At 38.0% G+C, this 15817-nt stretch overlaps 1 protein-coding gene across 14 annotated transcripts in view; it reads left to right on the forward strand.

The window, feature by feature from the left end:
- Positions 1 to 15817, forward strand: part of ADAM22 (ADAM metallopeptidase domain 22) — a 124461-nt gene that overhangs the window by 61307 nt on the left and 47337 nt on the right. For all 14 annotated transcript variants that reach the window (XM_015853462.2, XM_015853463.2, XM_015853465.2 and 11 more), the window contains 5 exons: positions 4049 to 4131; positions 7984 to 8047; positions 8653 to 8722; positions 13736 to 13806; positions 15402 to 15476. In XM_015853462.2, coding sequence (XP_015708948.1) covers positions 4049 to 4131; positions 7984 to 8047; positions 8653 to 8722; positions 13736 to 13806; positions 15402 to 15476 — 363 coding nt within the window. The remainder of the gene's footprint in view (positions 1 to 4048; positions 4132 to 7983; positions 8048 to 8652; positions 8723 to 13735; positions 13807 to 15401; positions 15477 to 15817) is intronic.

Here is a 15817-nt window from a genome sequence, read left to right on the forward strand (position 1 = left end):
CTTTATCTCTGATTTTTGAATTCACATTTCTGATTTCAAAACTTGAAACAGAGTTATAGCCAAATGACTCTACTGCACTTTGGTTCTTTGTTTTATGATTCATGTGATAACTGTCTTCCTAGAAAGAGAGGGCACTTTTACATTTTCAAGCCAGTTCACTTTCCAGAGTCTGCACTGCAGCGTAGCTAAATGCAAAGACTTGCTCTGTGAGGGAGCAGTGATACATTCTTGTGGTGGTTCCTGGGCAGCTGCAGGATAGCTCAGCCATGCCAGTGGGTTGTCTCATTTGTATCAGCACGTGGCAATTAAAAGAGGTGTTCATCTTTCCATGCAGTTCCACTGTCAATAGAAGCAACACAGGCCGACGTGCCATTCTGACTTTTCACTGTACAAAGAGAAACCTATCAATAATGAGTCATTTTTGGCTATAGAGGTCAGCTATAGAGAATTTCTTCTCCTATTGATGTTTCCCATGCACTGTGTTACTTATTAATGGGTTAAAACTTAAGCAAGCATCAATAATTTGTAAATAGATTTAAGTGATTACTTAGGAAGCAGTTTTAAAACTGATGCCTAGCAATGGGTTGCTCCTTAAAAAGCTAATCTTTATCTGACACTTCTCTGAAGAATAGCACAGTGGTTAGCTGGCCTTTGGGAGCTTTCTGCTGCAAGGGAAAAGGGAGCTGTGTTAGTAGGATCTGAGCTAGACCAGCAATCTCCTTTCCTTTGGATTAATGGGTATTAAAAGAGGAATATGTAATGTTGGAAGAAGGAAGTTATTAATTTTAGGGTCAGTGTCTGGAGCGTAGCATGAGTTTTAATGGCAGGTACCTCTCCTAATTGCAGAAAAAATGCTTACTTTGAAGATCTGATGTCAGGTGTTATTTGAAAGCAAATGAATGAGCATCCTTAATTTTCCTCCCCTGGGAAGGTCATAGTGTCTCTGCAGTGAATAACAAGCACTGTCAGTGTCTGGTCAGCAAATGCTTTCGCTACTGAAACTGCAGAGAAGTGTGAACCTCCATCATCAGTGACTGCAATGGCTGTTCTTTATTTATTTCCATCCTTCAGTAATGGTTACTGTGTTCTTCATGCCTCTTTGGTAACTACTCAACAACTAGTGCTTCTTTGGGAGGGAACAGGATATATTAAGGGAAAGAAATGGGAAGAGACTTTACCTGCATTACCAGCATCTCGGCCATCTCATGTTTTCAGTATTTTTGCCATTCCAACTATCCAAACAGGCTGCAAGGACACTCAGGTTGACACAGGCATAATGGCTATGAGATGGTTGGCAGGGAGCTGTAGAAGTTCGTGGGACAATATAATTCGAGATTTGCCTACAATTATGCAATTTAAGCATGAAGACCAAGGTTGAATCATGAATTCACCGCCACTGTCATAATGATTCATTTATTTTAATGGATCTTACTATGAGTTCATTTGTGGATTTTTTGTATTTTTTTTTAATAGTAGAATACTATTCCATTTTTAGCTGCCCAGACTAACTAAGTATCCATTTTTTCCATATTGCTCTTAAAACTCACCAACAGATAACCAAGTGCCATGAATGCTGACGGAGAACTTGTCTTGCCGTGTGCTAACTGCAGAATGGACAATGACTGTGCACCTCATGGAGGCAAAATAGTCGAACTGCTCTTTTCTTCTAGACCCCGTCTGTCTGGTTTCAGTTTTAGAGCAGAAAGGAATAAGTGTGAAACTCTCTCTTGGTGACATATGTCAGAAGATCAGTATTATTTCCTCTTCATCTGAAGCCTGAGCTATTTTCCAGTAGATGACAAAGGCCAGCCTGGTGGTTTGATTTGCTGAGATGGACAATTACAGTCTGCTTTTCAGAGAGAAGAAAAGGCCTGTACTGGCTATGGGAAGCCAATCGTTCTTTCTTCACAAAAAGGCCTTGATTCTGTTGACTGGACTGTTCTTGGTAATGCTGCTAATTTCATCTATTGAGGGAAGTCTTAATTCTCATTTAATACTAGAGTATTTTTAGGAAAAACTGAAATGGCAAGATTTTTTTCTGTTCCTGTCATTCTGCTACAGGCACCAACAGAGAAGAGGGACAAACCTGGTCCTTCAGTGTATGTTTCCGATAATAGAGCAAAAGTGGATTTATGTGGTGATTGTGCTTAATCTTTCAGAGGTGTTACATCTTACTGCCATTCTTCCTGCAGCATGGTGTACTCTATTACAGCACCTGCTGTAAAGGAGCATTAGTACATGTCAGGAGCTGAAGATGTCAGCCTACAGAGAGGCAAGGTCAGGCAACTTCATGTCCAGACCTACACATGTTCTAGGAAAAGCATTCATCTATAATATCCTTGCAGTTGTGCTAACTCTTATTGCAGAGCCAGTCCCAAACTTCATAGCTTTAAGTGCTTCTCTTTTCATGCTTTGTGGACTGTTGAAATGAAATCTGCAAAATTTAGGATGTATGGTTTGCACCCACTCCTCCAAACACCATGTAACAGGCATGATTTACCTGTTTGAGATGCTGTTATTGCATTAAGCAATCATTTTTCCCAGTGCTTGTGCCATCTGCTTTCATTGCATCACCTCTTATTTCCTTACTGAGATTATGACTGCTAGGTGGTGGTACAAAACCTCAAAACATCATCTGGATTATCCTGATTGAAAGATTTCTTATAATGAAGTTATCCTCTTTTTTTAATACTGCAACATATACTTGAAAATAGTTGTTAACCTTTAAAACCCGTAAAATGTTAATAATTGGTATGAAGTGACTTACATTATCTTAATAGGACTCCTGTCTCTGTCAGAATTAGTGTGAACTTCAACAGATCAATGAATTTAATCGATTTGATTTGGTTTGATTAAATAGAATAGAACATGTGTGTCTAAATAGCATTTTCCTAGGTAAAAATTTTAAACCATTTTTCTTGTATTTTTCTTTTCTAGATTTGTATAGAATATTGTTCTGGATTTATTATGAAATAAATTAATTTGGAGGTACTATCTTGAGACATTTATTTGATTCTCATTAAGAAGATCAAAACCACAGACTTGGATCTTTTGGATTCTTAGCATGAAAAAATGTTTCTCCTGGTTACGAGGACTTTTGCAAACTAACAGAGCTTGAAATTCTACTTCTGATACATATTAATCGTATTTTCTGAGAACAAACCAATTTGTCTTATTTCTCCAAATTCCTTCCACAGCTACAACTCCATACAACTCACTTTTGATATTTTTTTTCAGTGTATTCCTATTTTCATCTTGTACAGGAATATTACTGCAAAAGTAGTTTTTGGAGAGAGCATTTTGTTCCTCAGCTCATTCATATGGTTTGTCTGTTAATTTTGTTACCAACCTACTGTATCTTTGTGTGGTTTTTATTCACCTGTTCTTTTTACAGTGCAGTGCTGAATTCATTCAGTGCACATGCAGGAAGCTGTACTCCATGATCAGTGTGATTTCTGTGAAGCTAAGGGTGGGGGGTTATGTTGAATAAGGTTGGCTGGATTTGATTTGAGAAGCGTATTTTTTGTTCACAGTATTTACAGAAAAGGCAAATATAAGCTAAAGTTTCCTTTAGCTCTGGAGCACCAGGGAGCGTTTTTGATTTGTTTGCTCCTTAATCAAATCTTATTAATTGATAAGCACGATTTTCTCCTTAGAAGAAGGAAATTGCCTGGCCCTCAGGGCAGAGCTCATCTTCTGATGTAGCCATGTGCAGAACACGTGGCAAGTCTAAGCCCCTTTTTTCCAGATCTCTTTAGTGAAGAAAGATGGACGCTTCTGGAGCCATTTGTGTCTGAAATGTGTCTTGAGATGCCAGGGATTTCACACTGAAGATGTTCACCTCCATTCAGCACAAAGTCCAAAAGATGATTTCTGGTTCTGTACTAAACTCGTAGATGGGTCAAAGGAGATGGAGTGAACCTGTGCTACGTTCTTAGTGCTGTGTCCCTGGGTTGGCAATGTAATAATAAAAAAACAGTTTTGGGCAGGTTGGAGCATGACACTGTGGGTCATCCCGTGGATTTACACTCTCAATTTCCACTTTCAGGGAGGAGAACATTGCTATTATCAGGGAAAAATTCGAGGAAATCCAGTATCATTTGTTGCCTTGTCAACATGCCATGGGCTACAGTAAGTCTGCTGTTTTGTTTTCACTGACCTTCACTTTCTTTCCTGTACGTCTTTTAAACAAAGCTGTTTAAAGAAAAATAAGTGCCATTTATTCATTAATTGGTTTGTAACCACTATTATCATCTCAGTAACCTGTACATAAAATTAATTTGAACCTTGTAAGATTGTTTTTTTCAGGACCAGTTGTCAAAACACCCAAGTTTTCTCTCTTAAAAAAAAAAAAAACAACAAAAAACTAAAGACATATGAAAACAGCTTTGACCAGATATTGCTTTAAGATAGTTTATAGTAGCGATATGAAAGTAGCTAAAAATGCTCCATTTTATGGGAAGAAAAAATAATACCAAATTGATATGAACCATCTAAAATTTGCTTGTGTTATTTTCTTATTGCTAGAGTGTTGTATTTTATCTTTCTTTCCTACTCTGTTTACAAAGGAAAGTGTCGGTGTTGAGTTTCTCTAGACCTATCCATGTTCTTCACAGAAGTGCTTGTCTTAAGCTGTGTGCATGGGATAATACCTCCGAGATAGTCAAATCTTTGCAAAACTGAAATAAAGGAGGAAGAATTGCACAAATTTGTTTTCGGATACATCATTTTAGTGATAATGTAGTTAAAACGCCTTTCACTTGAAGGTTATACAGAGCTGTGTGCTGATCCTCAGCTTTTGGACCTGTCTACTTTTGGCACTATTGAAAGATACTCATCAGGTTTACAGAGCAGCCAAATCACTTCAGCATCTGTTGACTCTATGAATTACAGGACCTCAGCACTTTTGATGCTGAGATTGGCTGGAAAGGTCAGGGCAGCAGGAGACCCTGTGTGAAGATTGCTTTCTCTGAGGAAGCAGGACTCAGCTCATAGAAATCTTCTTCAGTATTATCCGTCTCCAGCTGTTCTGTAGTTTTTGTATCAGACACACATGTACACATATTTAAGTGACTTTTATGTTTGTGCTTTCTTTATGAGGAAGTGGGAGAGTGCATGCATTAGACCCGTCTGTCATTCTTGCACTCGTTGTCTGACTTAGAGATGTTCTTCTCTCATTTATAGTCAAGGTTGAACAGCTCAATGAAACTGACCTCAGGTTTTGTACTGTCAGTGAGCCTAAAAATAGCAGCATCCTGCTGCATCTTGAGGGGATTTAGCTTCATGGCCTCCATTAGCAGTGATCCATTAGGTCTAGGCCCCTGCCAGCTCCTAGTAGAGAGTGCAGCAAAAGAAGGAGGGGCAGCATGTGTCCTTTCCTGGCCTCCTTTTGCTGGTTGCCACTTAAGACTGATCTGCTGCTGCTCAGGATTCTAAAACTGCCTAATGTTCAAAGAGAGCTCTTCTAACGCAGTGAAGGGAAGAAAGATGCATTCTTCCCTTACGATTCAACTCTCTCTTGAGTGTTATCTTTTTTTCCTTTTGTGAAATGTCTCAGCAGTTATCCTTCACACAGGATGCAATATGAAGCTTATTATAATGGGCTGGTAATTCCAGCATCTGGTATGAAAACGTATTGTTTTCCTGAGCTGTATTAACCTTACCTTCTCTGACATAGCATCTCCAGCATTACAACTAGTTCCTCCATAATCTGTTTCAAATGCTAATTAAATACTACAAACTCACACCAGTGGTTCAGTGTCTCACTGGAATAAGGGAAGCTGTGGAGAGTGATCTAGCAAGGTCTGCAAGGCAAAAACTTTGCTTCCATGAATTTTAGGAAATGCATGAGACAGAACAGATGCCTTTAATAGAATAACAAGCTTCATATTCCCAAAGTTCATGCTAATCTCTCTTGTTTATTATACTACCCCTACTTCTTGGCCAGTTAGAGCAGACATTTTTTCAGTCGTGCCTGCAGAGATAATGTTGTATTTGTTTAACTAATCATGAATTGTGAGTTCTTCTGTTGGTAATGGCTATGTTGCAGTCTTCATTAATTAAATTAATAGGGTGACTGGCTGATGGAGTGCTCAAAATTATGAATTTCTTCTTAATGACTTTGCTAATGAAAAAAGTTTCTTTCCAACCATAACTCCAAGCTCAATGGAATTTTTTCTTTCAGTAGGATATGCAGTAACCACAGCTCTTTATGAGTTAATGCAAAACACTCTGGTTGCTGGGATATAAATGATCTGCGCTCAGTTCTGAGCTGCGCTGGGTTCTGTATTTGGACGCCACTCACACAGAAATCAGTTGTGCTGTGATTTTGCTGCCCACTGGTGGTAAATACGCAAACCGCTGTTGTAACTGCATGTTACACTGTCATGACTGCAAATTTGTTTTTCTGAAGGATTTACATAACCCAAATGTGGAATTTTTTAGGTAGCCCGTGTTTTTCTGCTTACACGATGCTTACTCTCTAGCATCGTGTTTTGGTATTGGAAAAGAGCCATGGGGGGCAAGTCAGATCTGTGGGTCAGCTGTGATTATTATTTTTATTAAGTAACTTGATCAGAAGTCAGTGCTGCTGAGTACAGCATTCACACAAGAAGTCATTTGTTAACATCACTTGGTCTTGCAGACTGTGCTTAAAATTGTAATAAGAAGGAAGGAGGTTTTGCATGATGAAGTACTGTTCCAGACCTTCCCAAATGTCCCTAAATCTTACATATTTCTGAGGCAGAAAACTTCAGCAGGTGCTAGAGAATTTATTTTAAGAGCGCAGACAGTGTTTGTTCCTGGATAATAAACACAGGATTGTGGGTGTACTTATGGCAATGTCTGAAGTATGATACAGATTCAGCAACCCAAGCTCTTCTGTGAATCCTGAATGGTTAACCCTGTAAATAAGTGATGCTAAGTATGCTCACCAGGAGATGTAATAGTCTACAGACTTCATATACACTTGCATTTCTAAATAGTCAGAAATGAAATGGCAGTATTTCACTGAGTGCATTAGGCCCTGAGCAAAATCAGCATTTTCCTGATTAAAAATTAAGCTGCATTAAAAAAAAAAAGTGTCAGGGTTTGTCATTTATAGTTCTGATAATATTTTTTTTAATGTGTAGGAGGTTGCTGAAGAGTAATCTAAATAAATAAATGATCTTGTTTTTATGCTTCTGTTCTGTGTGCCAAGTTTTAACTTGCAGGTCAGATTTACAGTCAGGCTCAAAGTCCTGTGAGAAGCACTTTGAAAGGGACATTTTGTGCCATTAAGGAGCCCATGAGTTCTTCACCAGAACCAAGGATGCGGCATAAGGCTTTTTCCTCAGTATCTGTATTTTTCACCACAACTCATTAGAAACCTATATGATCAGGTTTTAATTTCTTTATCATGAAAGTCATATAAAGTCTGTACTGATACAGTGCCATATATAGCATTGACTTTTTTTTAGAAAGATGAAGTAATTCAAGAAGAAAAGACAATCTATCATAATTGTTATTACTGGAGTTCCTCAAACACCCTGTTATGCCCCTTGTCCTCAGTACTATGCAATATTACTCTGCAAAGAGTTAATCAAAACCATGGAAATCTAAGATCAGTTCAATTAAATCATATTTTTATTTGTGGGAAAGCTGTAGGCAAGTTCTAAAACCTCTGTATGAATATTTCTGAAGGCAGAGCCCTTATTGGAAGTAGATCTGTGGGAGATTGGCTCTAAGCTGGATTTTGTGGTGTATTTGTATGTTGTAGGGAAGATTTGTGGAAGGAAGTAGAAATTATCTATATCACTGTTGGGAGAGAGCACCTTTCTAAAGCAAAGAAACAAAAAAAAATGATTCAGAATTATGTTCAGTTTCTGAAGACTTTTTTAACTGCTTCTCTTCTGAAATATTTATTTTTAAATATGTGAGCTTCTTAAACTTACTTCAAAACTGTACTAACGTTTGTTTTACATTTATTTCTCCTGCGCATGACAGTGGGATGTTCTATGATGGAAATCATACTTACCTTATTGAACCAGATGAAAACTACACTTCAGATGTAAGTAGAACTTCTGGTAGACCTGCTGTATTTTTTGTGTGGAATACAGGCATTCATTGGTAAAGATCAGGCATAAGACTAATTCCCCTCATTACCAACTCATTAACTCTGGATCTCAGTCCTCATAATCACAGACCGAAGTAGTCCTCCAGAAGTCAGGTAGTGGTACATGTGTATGTTCCATAAAACTTGGAAGTAGAGCAGTGCAGCACTCCTGGAGGTGGAGTGTCCCTTGGAGCCAGCAATAGATGCCTGTGCATGTTCTGTCCCCTCCTATGGCTCTTCCCACCCTGGGTTGGTTATATCTCTCTCATCCTTCTTTGCTCTTGGCTCCAGTGCACCAGCTCCCATGATTCTCACAGTGTTCCCTGGGCAGCTCTCCTAAATCCAGCTCTAAGTGTGCTCAATAACTTCATTGCTGTACTCAGATGTAAATGTGGTATTAGCAATCCTATTTCAGCTGTGAAAAGTGTAAAGAAATGGTGCCTTGCAGGTTGCACTTTTCCTAATGCGGGTGTTGAATAGCAAGGGACCCTTTAGAACTGTCTTTTTAAGGCTCACAAGGTGGATTTATTATTAACACATACAATTATTTACTATTTCAGAATGACTTCCATTTCCACTCTGTTTACAAATCCAAGTTGTTCGAGTTTCCTTTGGATGACCTGCCATCTGGTATGATTTTTTAATATTCATGGCTATTGATTTGTTTTAGTCTAAGATCAGATTTGTTAATCATCTTTGATGAATAATCTTCTGACAGTGCATTGTTTATTTGCATATCTCTTCCCCATTAAACAAAAACAAATGCTGAAAAAAAAAAAATCTGAAATACTGAAGGCACTAGAAGAGAACCTGGAGGGCTGAAAAAACTTGAATCCAATGAATCAGACCTCTCCCAGACCTTCATGTGATGATGTATGTTTCACTTAACATGTCTTGCAGTCAACAGACTGCATTATCTGCTAATAGTTACATAAGGGAATAGGGTAGCCTAAAGGTGATGAAAATAAACTCTAGACTAATTTCTTCACAGAGAGAAGTTACAGATGTCCAGTCCTATTGCCACAAGTATCATTTGTCCTATGATAACAGTGGGATCTGGGTTCCTACCATGCTGGGCATTGCCCGTAAGATGAATTGTCCTGTTCTGGAGCATGGCATGTGCTTTGTTAGCTGTTAAGCAAAGCAGAATTGTTCAGTGTATTAATGAGGAAAAAACCCCACAAAGAACAAAACAACCAAGGGAATTTCTACAATTGGGTCACCTTGATTTCATTTCTGGAAAAGCAGTCTTTCTGCCTTAAAACACAACAGTTTCCCAGCTTATGTCTCCACTGCTTATGGCCAGACAAGGCAGAAGGTGGAATGGGGTGGAAGGGCAGCACAATGCTTATGCACAGCATACTGTCCATGTCCCTGTCTGGAAACTTACTATGTATGCGCACCATACACATGAACCATGGTTACTCTCTGTGCTTGTAACGAGAACAATGTATTGACCATGAGGCTGACTAATTAAGTGCATCTTGTATCAGAGTTTCTTAAGGATATGTCATTGGAAGCCTAGAAATAATGCAATCAGTGCTGAGTGATTGAGAGAAGTCTTCTGTCTAAGATTGTTAAACAGGAGACTGCCAGAGCTGGTACTTACAGATATATGTCAGCAGCCTCCTAAGTCTTCCTAATAGTTCCATTTTATGTTGTCAAGATTCTGGAGTAAAACAATTATTTTCTGCTTTAAAAATTATGAAAAGGAATTCATTGCAAGCAGAACCCACCTGTTTCACCTCCACCAAAGCTCCTTGATTTTCAAAAGATGTGTCAAAGTAAAGCTTCAGATTGTTTCACAGAAATCCAGATACACTTGCACAGTTCTGATTTTACTGTATGTAACAAGTAAATAGTTGTTGGCTTTTCAAATGGAAGATGTTTCCCTTGATTGAATTAAAATCATACGATCATAGAATTACTTTGCTTAAAATGTTGAAAAGGAGATGTAATTGTGGAAAGCCAGTGGTCTGAGTTATAGAAATGTTTGTAATGTGCAGAAAAGGTGATATCTTTTTGTGCTTAGTATCTCATACACGGTAAGATAAAATTTAAGTTAATGTTTGCTCTTCTCCATGCCTGTATTTGCTTTTGTGAAGCTGTTTGGAAACATTATTCCGAGTCTTGTAAAAGTTTCGGTAGTTGTAACAAATTATGCTCTGGCTGAAAATCCCACCATTTTTGTTTGTCTTTGGTTATTCACTTTAAGAGTGTTCTGAAGTCATGTTTCATGGACAGCCACAGCTCCAGAGGATGAGAGCTGTTCCCACTACCATCTGCTTGTCCATCCTTCTTCAGGACGAGCTCTGGTGTCCACCCCCAGCCTTGCAGCACACTGTACTTTACCTCCTCCTTCACTCCCAGCCTGCGCTGCCCCACCAGCACTGCTGCCTCCACCATGTCTGCAGGGTGTGCTCTACTACCTCAACTTTTCTTTTTTCTTGTTTTCTTTAAGAAATACTTGCAAGTAATTGCTCATATTATAGATGCACATTATGTTTTTTTTTATTTTTGGTAGTACTGCTGTGGAGTCATTACAGCAAGCACCGTGTTAGACTGTGGCATCAATATTTCTTATGTTCCTTAATACTTTCCTAATTTATCAATTTGCCCAGCATAAGCAGCTGTTCCTTGATGCCAGGATTTTCTTCTTATCTTCTAAAGAGTCTGTGTATAAGCTCAGATTTCCACTCAGCACTGCATTAGGAACGTTTGGATGTATCATGAGCTTTTATATTGATGTTAGGAAAAAAATCAAGTAGTAGGGATTACTCAATATCAGTAATTGTAAAAGCCCACTATTTTACCACAGTTCAATAGCAATGTACTTTTAACATTCTTTTTTCCTTTGGGAAGTTAACAAAGAGACAAACAAAAAAGAAAACAGATATTGCAAAAAAAGAATAAATTGTATGTGCAGTAGCATCTAGAGGCAATGACTTTAAATAAGGAAAGCTTATCCAATAACTTTGCATGTTTAGAGACTTAGACTTCATAATTTAGTAAACTGTACATTTTCTCACTGTCTGTCTTCGGACATTTAGTGCCCTGGCATTGTCTTAGACAACAGTATTTATTGTAGGTGTTGTTTTTCGATTAGTGTGTAACAGATGACCCTTCCTTTTGGGGTCACTTGAGTTGTCCTTATATTTTTTTCAAGATAATGTCTTCCTGTCGAAATTTCCGCTAGGCTTTTTCAGCTCTGCATTTCCTGGGTGATTTTGCTGGTCATGTTATTTAGCCTGAGGGTCCCTGGCTGGAAATGGCTGTGTGAATTCATCCAGTTTGTGAGTTATGGCACAGTGTTAATGCATGCTAATGTGTCGGCATTTATGGCTACATCATTCCCCTCAGAGATGGCTGACTTCCGATGGTAGGAAAAAGGTTCACATTTGCTGGTCAAGTTATCTGGGATCCCATAAACATGTTGTTAATTACTATTTCATTGATTTAGAAGTTATATTTTTACTAGTTTCATTAATGATAATATAGAACCTCAGATGAAAGGCTGAGAGTCATGAACACAGACTTAATTAATCAACATATCCAAAGAACAATCCAATATAATTTTATCTTTAAAAATGTGAAGATTTGGTTTTTCATCATTCTGAGCTCCAGGCCTTTAAGCAATATATAGGAATCCTTCGATATTATTAAATTTATTATGGATCTTTTCTTGTACAGAAAGTCTTCAAGTGCGCTGGTCTAACCATGAAAATGAAAGCCTAGGACTGCACAAATTTCAAGCATCAAAATGAGAGCATAATTGTTGAGATACAGCCAAGACAATGCCAGTTAACCAAGCTTTGCTTTGATGGTTGGCATTATAAGTGAATAGCCACTCCAAGTTAACGTTAGCCCTTACTGCTGCTAAAACTTCATCAGATGGGCAATTCAACTTCCCATTTTAAGCCTTTGCTGGCATAACAGCTTTATCAAGTTCCTATTATTATTGTATTCAAGTGTATTTGAACCTCATATAGAAATTGCTGGTATTTTACTGTAGTATGAGAGGTAAGATTAATAATTGGCTTGTTTGAAATATTAACGTTTACCATAATTCAAGAGCTCCCAATATGCATAGCTAGCATGTTAAATAAAATGTATCACTGTATATTGATTTAACAGTATAAGAACAATCTGCAGCACTCACAAACAGCAAATCTGACGACGGGGGGGTAACATACATTGCGTGGTACAAGCAGCACTATGCACATATATCACATACTACACCAGAAGAGGGTGAGAAACTGTAGAGCTGTAAGAAACCTGTACACCTATTGAGGGTTTTTAATCAAAGTTGTCTGTAAAGGTATGTGAACTGGAGCCCCTTAACGTACACATCTTCCATAGTGCTGTCTACTGCTCTGCAGGACTGGTAAAATGACCATGGAATTACTGCAGTCTTCAGTTCCTGGGGAATTAAGGGATGTCCAAAGTTGGACAAAATGCAAAGGAGGGAAACTAGGCAAAGGAAAAAGGTTATGGAATGCACAATTGCAAGCACTTAATTTATGTCTCAGAAAAAGTTCTTTGTGGGAATATGTAAATAGTACGTGTGTTTATAGAAGATAAGGAAGGAGTCTGCTATTGTACAGGGAAAGGTGAGGGAGATGCTTTGAATCCAGAAGATGGAAAAGTAGAATTGTCATAGAATAATTGAATGGTAGAATCATTTGAATTGGAAGGGACCTTTAAAGGTATCTAGTCGAACATAATGCAATGAGCAGACACACCTACAGCTACATCAGGTGCTCAGAGCTCAGTAAAGCCTGACCCTGAGTGTCTCCAGGCATGGGGTATCTGTTATCTCTCTGAGCAACCTGTTCCAGTGCTTCACTGCTCTTAGAAAACTTTTATTCTTATATCCAAACTAAATCTTCCCTCTTTCAGTTTGAAATCACTTCCCCTTGTTCTATCACAACAGACCCTGCCGAAAAGTCTGTCCCCTTCTTTCTTATAGCCCCCCATGGAGTTGTGAAGGAGAGGGTGAGAACAAGTGTTGCCTTCTTTTTAGTTTATATTGTGTTCCTTTTATCAGTGGCTAGTAGCAGATTTGGCAAAAGAATAAACTACTTGGTGCTTACTATTAGAGGTTTAACAAATTAAAGACACAGTGGGATCAGCAGGGAAGAATATCTTTTTGACAGGGAGCACTGCCAAAATCCCATAACATTTCTCCCAACTCAAACATGTTTTACTTTGTGAATATAATCTTCTTAGAGTGTTAATTCTGCCTTTCACGCTCTTATTAATTTTGCGAGAGCTCTGTGAACGCCTGCTGAATTCCCAAAAATGTGATTTGCTCTGTGGAAGCTCTGTGCTAATAATATTACATCCCCAGTATTGGTAAAGTTTTGGTATAGAACATCTGCTATGCTTTCTGAAGCTTGACACCTCCAGATCATCTGTTTCAGCAGAGTAGATTATCGCTAGTGGAGCTTTTAATAAGAACCCTCTTACAGGGAGGCATCTGTAACATTGCCTCCTTTCTAATTGGAACATTGAAGAAAGGAGTTGCTTTTGCATCTGATGCATGGAAGAATGTCATACTACTGTCATGAAGCATTGGGGTCACTAATTGTTGGGCTGTATTTTTGTAAACACTCAATGGGTTTGCCTGTGTTTTCTGCTTAGAGTTCTGGAGCATGAATGCTACATCACAGAAGTTTGTTGTAAAGCCAAGACACAAAAGAAGGAGAAGGCAGGTATGCGCCAGTGTGCTTGTTTATAAATAATATGGTATCAAGTTTGTTCTGTGTCTGCTGAACTATTTCATCCAGATGGAGTCCTGTTGCTGCTCCTGGACTGGCATGAAGTCTCTGTGTATGATACAGCTATAACAGACAGTGGTATCTAATGTTGACAAGGGATTGCTGGAATCTCTTGTACAGTGCCTAGCTGAAGAGTTAAGTGCGTATGTTTTCACCTTTCATTAAGGTGCCACCACAATGTCAATTTCAAGAGAATTTTTGGGTACCTTATGATGTGTGTGTGTGGCCAAAGCACAGCAGACCCTCTCCATTAAGTTTATAAAAGTATAAGGCAGTTCCTCCCATAGACTCCATTTAATCTGTTGCTGAATCTCAAGAATAACATTTCTCTCAATATTATAACATTTTTAAACACCCCTAAATTGCACATGGAAAAAAGTAATGGATAAAAATATTTTATCCTATTTTGGATACATATTTTTTTCAGAAACTCCTAATTAACGAAACGTTAACAAATCACTTTTATGTTGCAGTAGTGACAAATGCCCACCTTATGTCGCTTTGTTTTAAAATAAATATTCTAAAGTGATATTTCAGTCTCTGTTTTTTAAAGGGGAGAAAAAATTAACTTATATCTGTACCTTGGACAGACAGAAACAATTCTTTGCTTTAGGAATGGAGCTGAAATGATGGTACAGGTCAAATTAGAGCTGATTCAGGGGCCTGAGCAGTGCAGGCAACATCAAACAGAGAGCTGTGGGAGGGGAAGATGACTTTCTCTCTGACTAATGTAAGCATCTCAGATTCAGAAAAGCAGTAAGAAAGACATTGGAAAAATTCCAGAAACCATTCATGAGGATCTTCCTTTACATCAGGTGGTTTGCTGTCTTTCTTTAAACTAGCCATTACTCTGCATTTTCAAATCATAATGATGTAATAACTCTCCTGAAAAAATAAACAACAACAGGATAACAAGAACACCATGGAGAAACACTGTCATAAATGTTTCTAAATGCAAACTAAGTGTGCGAGATGGAGGAGAGTACTGCATTTGCTGTGTGAATCAAGCAGCTTGCAACTAAAAAATACACAGATTTTTTTTGTAAAAAAGCTTAGGAAGAATTACTTTCTCAGTGAAAAAGGAAGTTTATATATGTGGGCCTCACTGAGAATTGTCTTTAAAATACCTAAACTTGGAATTAGTTGGATTAAAATACTTGATTTTGTTGTTTAAGCTCAAACAAATGTTCCAGAGGAGGTGAAATATGAGGACTATATATTAAAAAAATACTCCAGTCCATTCCTTTTCACCCTCCAGTTACACAGTGAATTTGTTTACTCGTTTTTACTTTAAATCTAGACAGAATTGACAAACATGTAAACCTACAATTGCCTTCATAGGGTACGCCTAAGAATTTTTCACTGTGACATAATTAAGCACAAGAAGTATTGTCAAAATGTAAAAGCAAAATTAAGACAATCAAAAAAATATAAGTGAGAAGTTTGTTTGCTGAAGTTGCTTCTAGTTATCAGTTATTCCCTGTAATCTGTCATCATTAGGCTGTTTTATGGTTATATTCTCTCTGTAGGTTCGTCAGATTCCACGTAAAATTGAAGAAGAAACAAAATACATTGAGTTAATGATTGTAAATGATCATCTAATGGTAAGACTGGTATACTTCAATACCTTATGTTTATCAGTAGAATAAAATTGTCTTAATTTCCCTTTAAGTGATGAATGATAGAGTAACATATGGCCAGAAAAAATGCACTGTGTCTTTAAGAGATTATGCCATTGATGGAGATGGGTCTGAATGTTAGCAAGGTGATTTCACCAAGAATGCAAGCAGGCCTGCATATCAGAGAAAGCATCATAAATTGAAGCTTTGCATTCAAAGGTAGCTAATGACAATAGGGCTTAAGTTGATGGCTTTCTTTCAGACTTTCTTCAGCTCTTCATTGCATCAGCTCAGCAGTCAGTAATGTAATCGTTGGCTTTTTGCAG

The sequence above is a fragment of the Coturnix japonica genome, chromosome 2, assembly GCF_001577835.2.
Source record: "Coturnix japonica isolate 7356 chromosome 2, Coturnix japonica 2.1, whole genome shotgun sequence".
Taxonomy (NCBI): domain Eukaryota; kingdom Metazoa; phylum Chordata; class Aves; order Galliformes; family Phasianidae; genus Coturnix; species Coturnix japonica.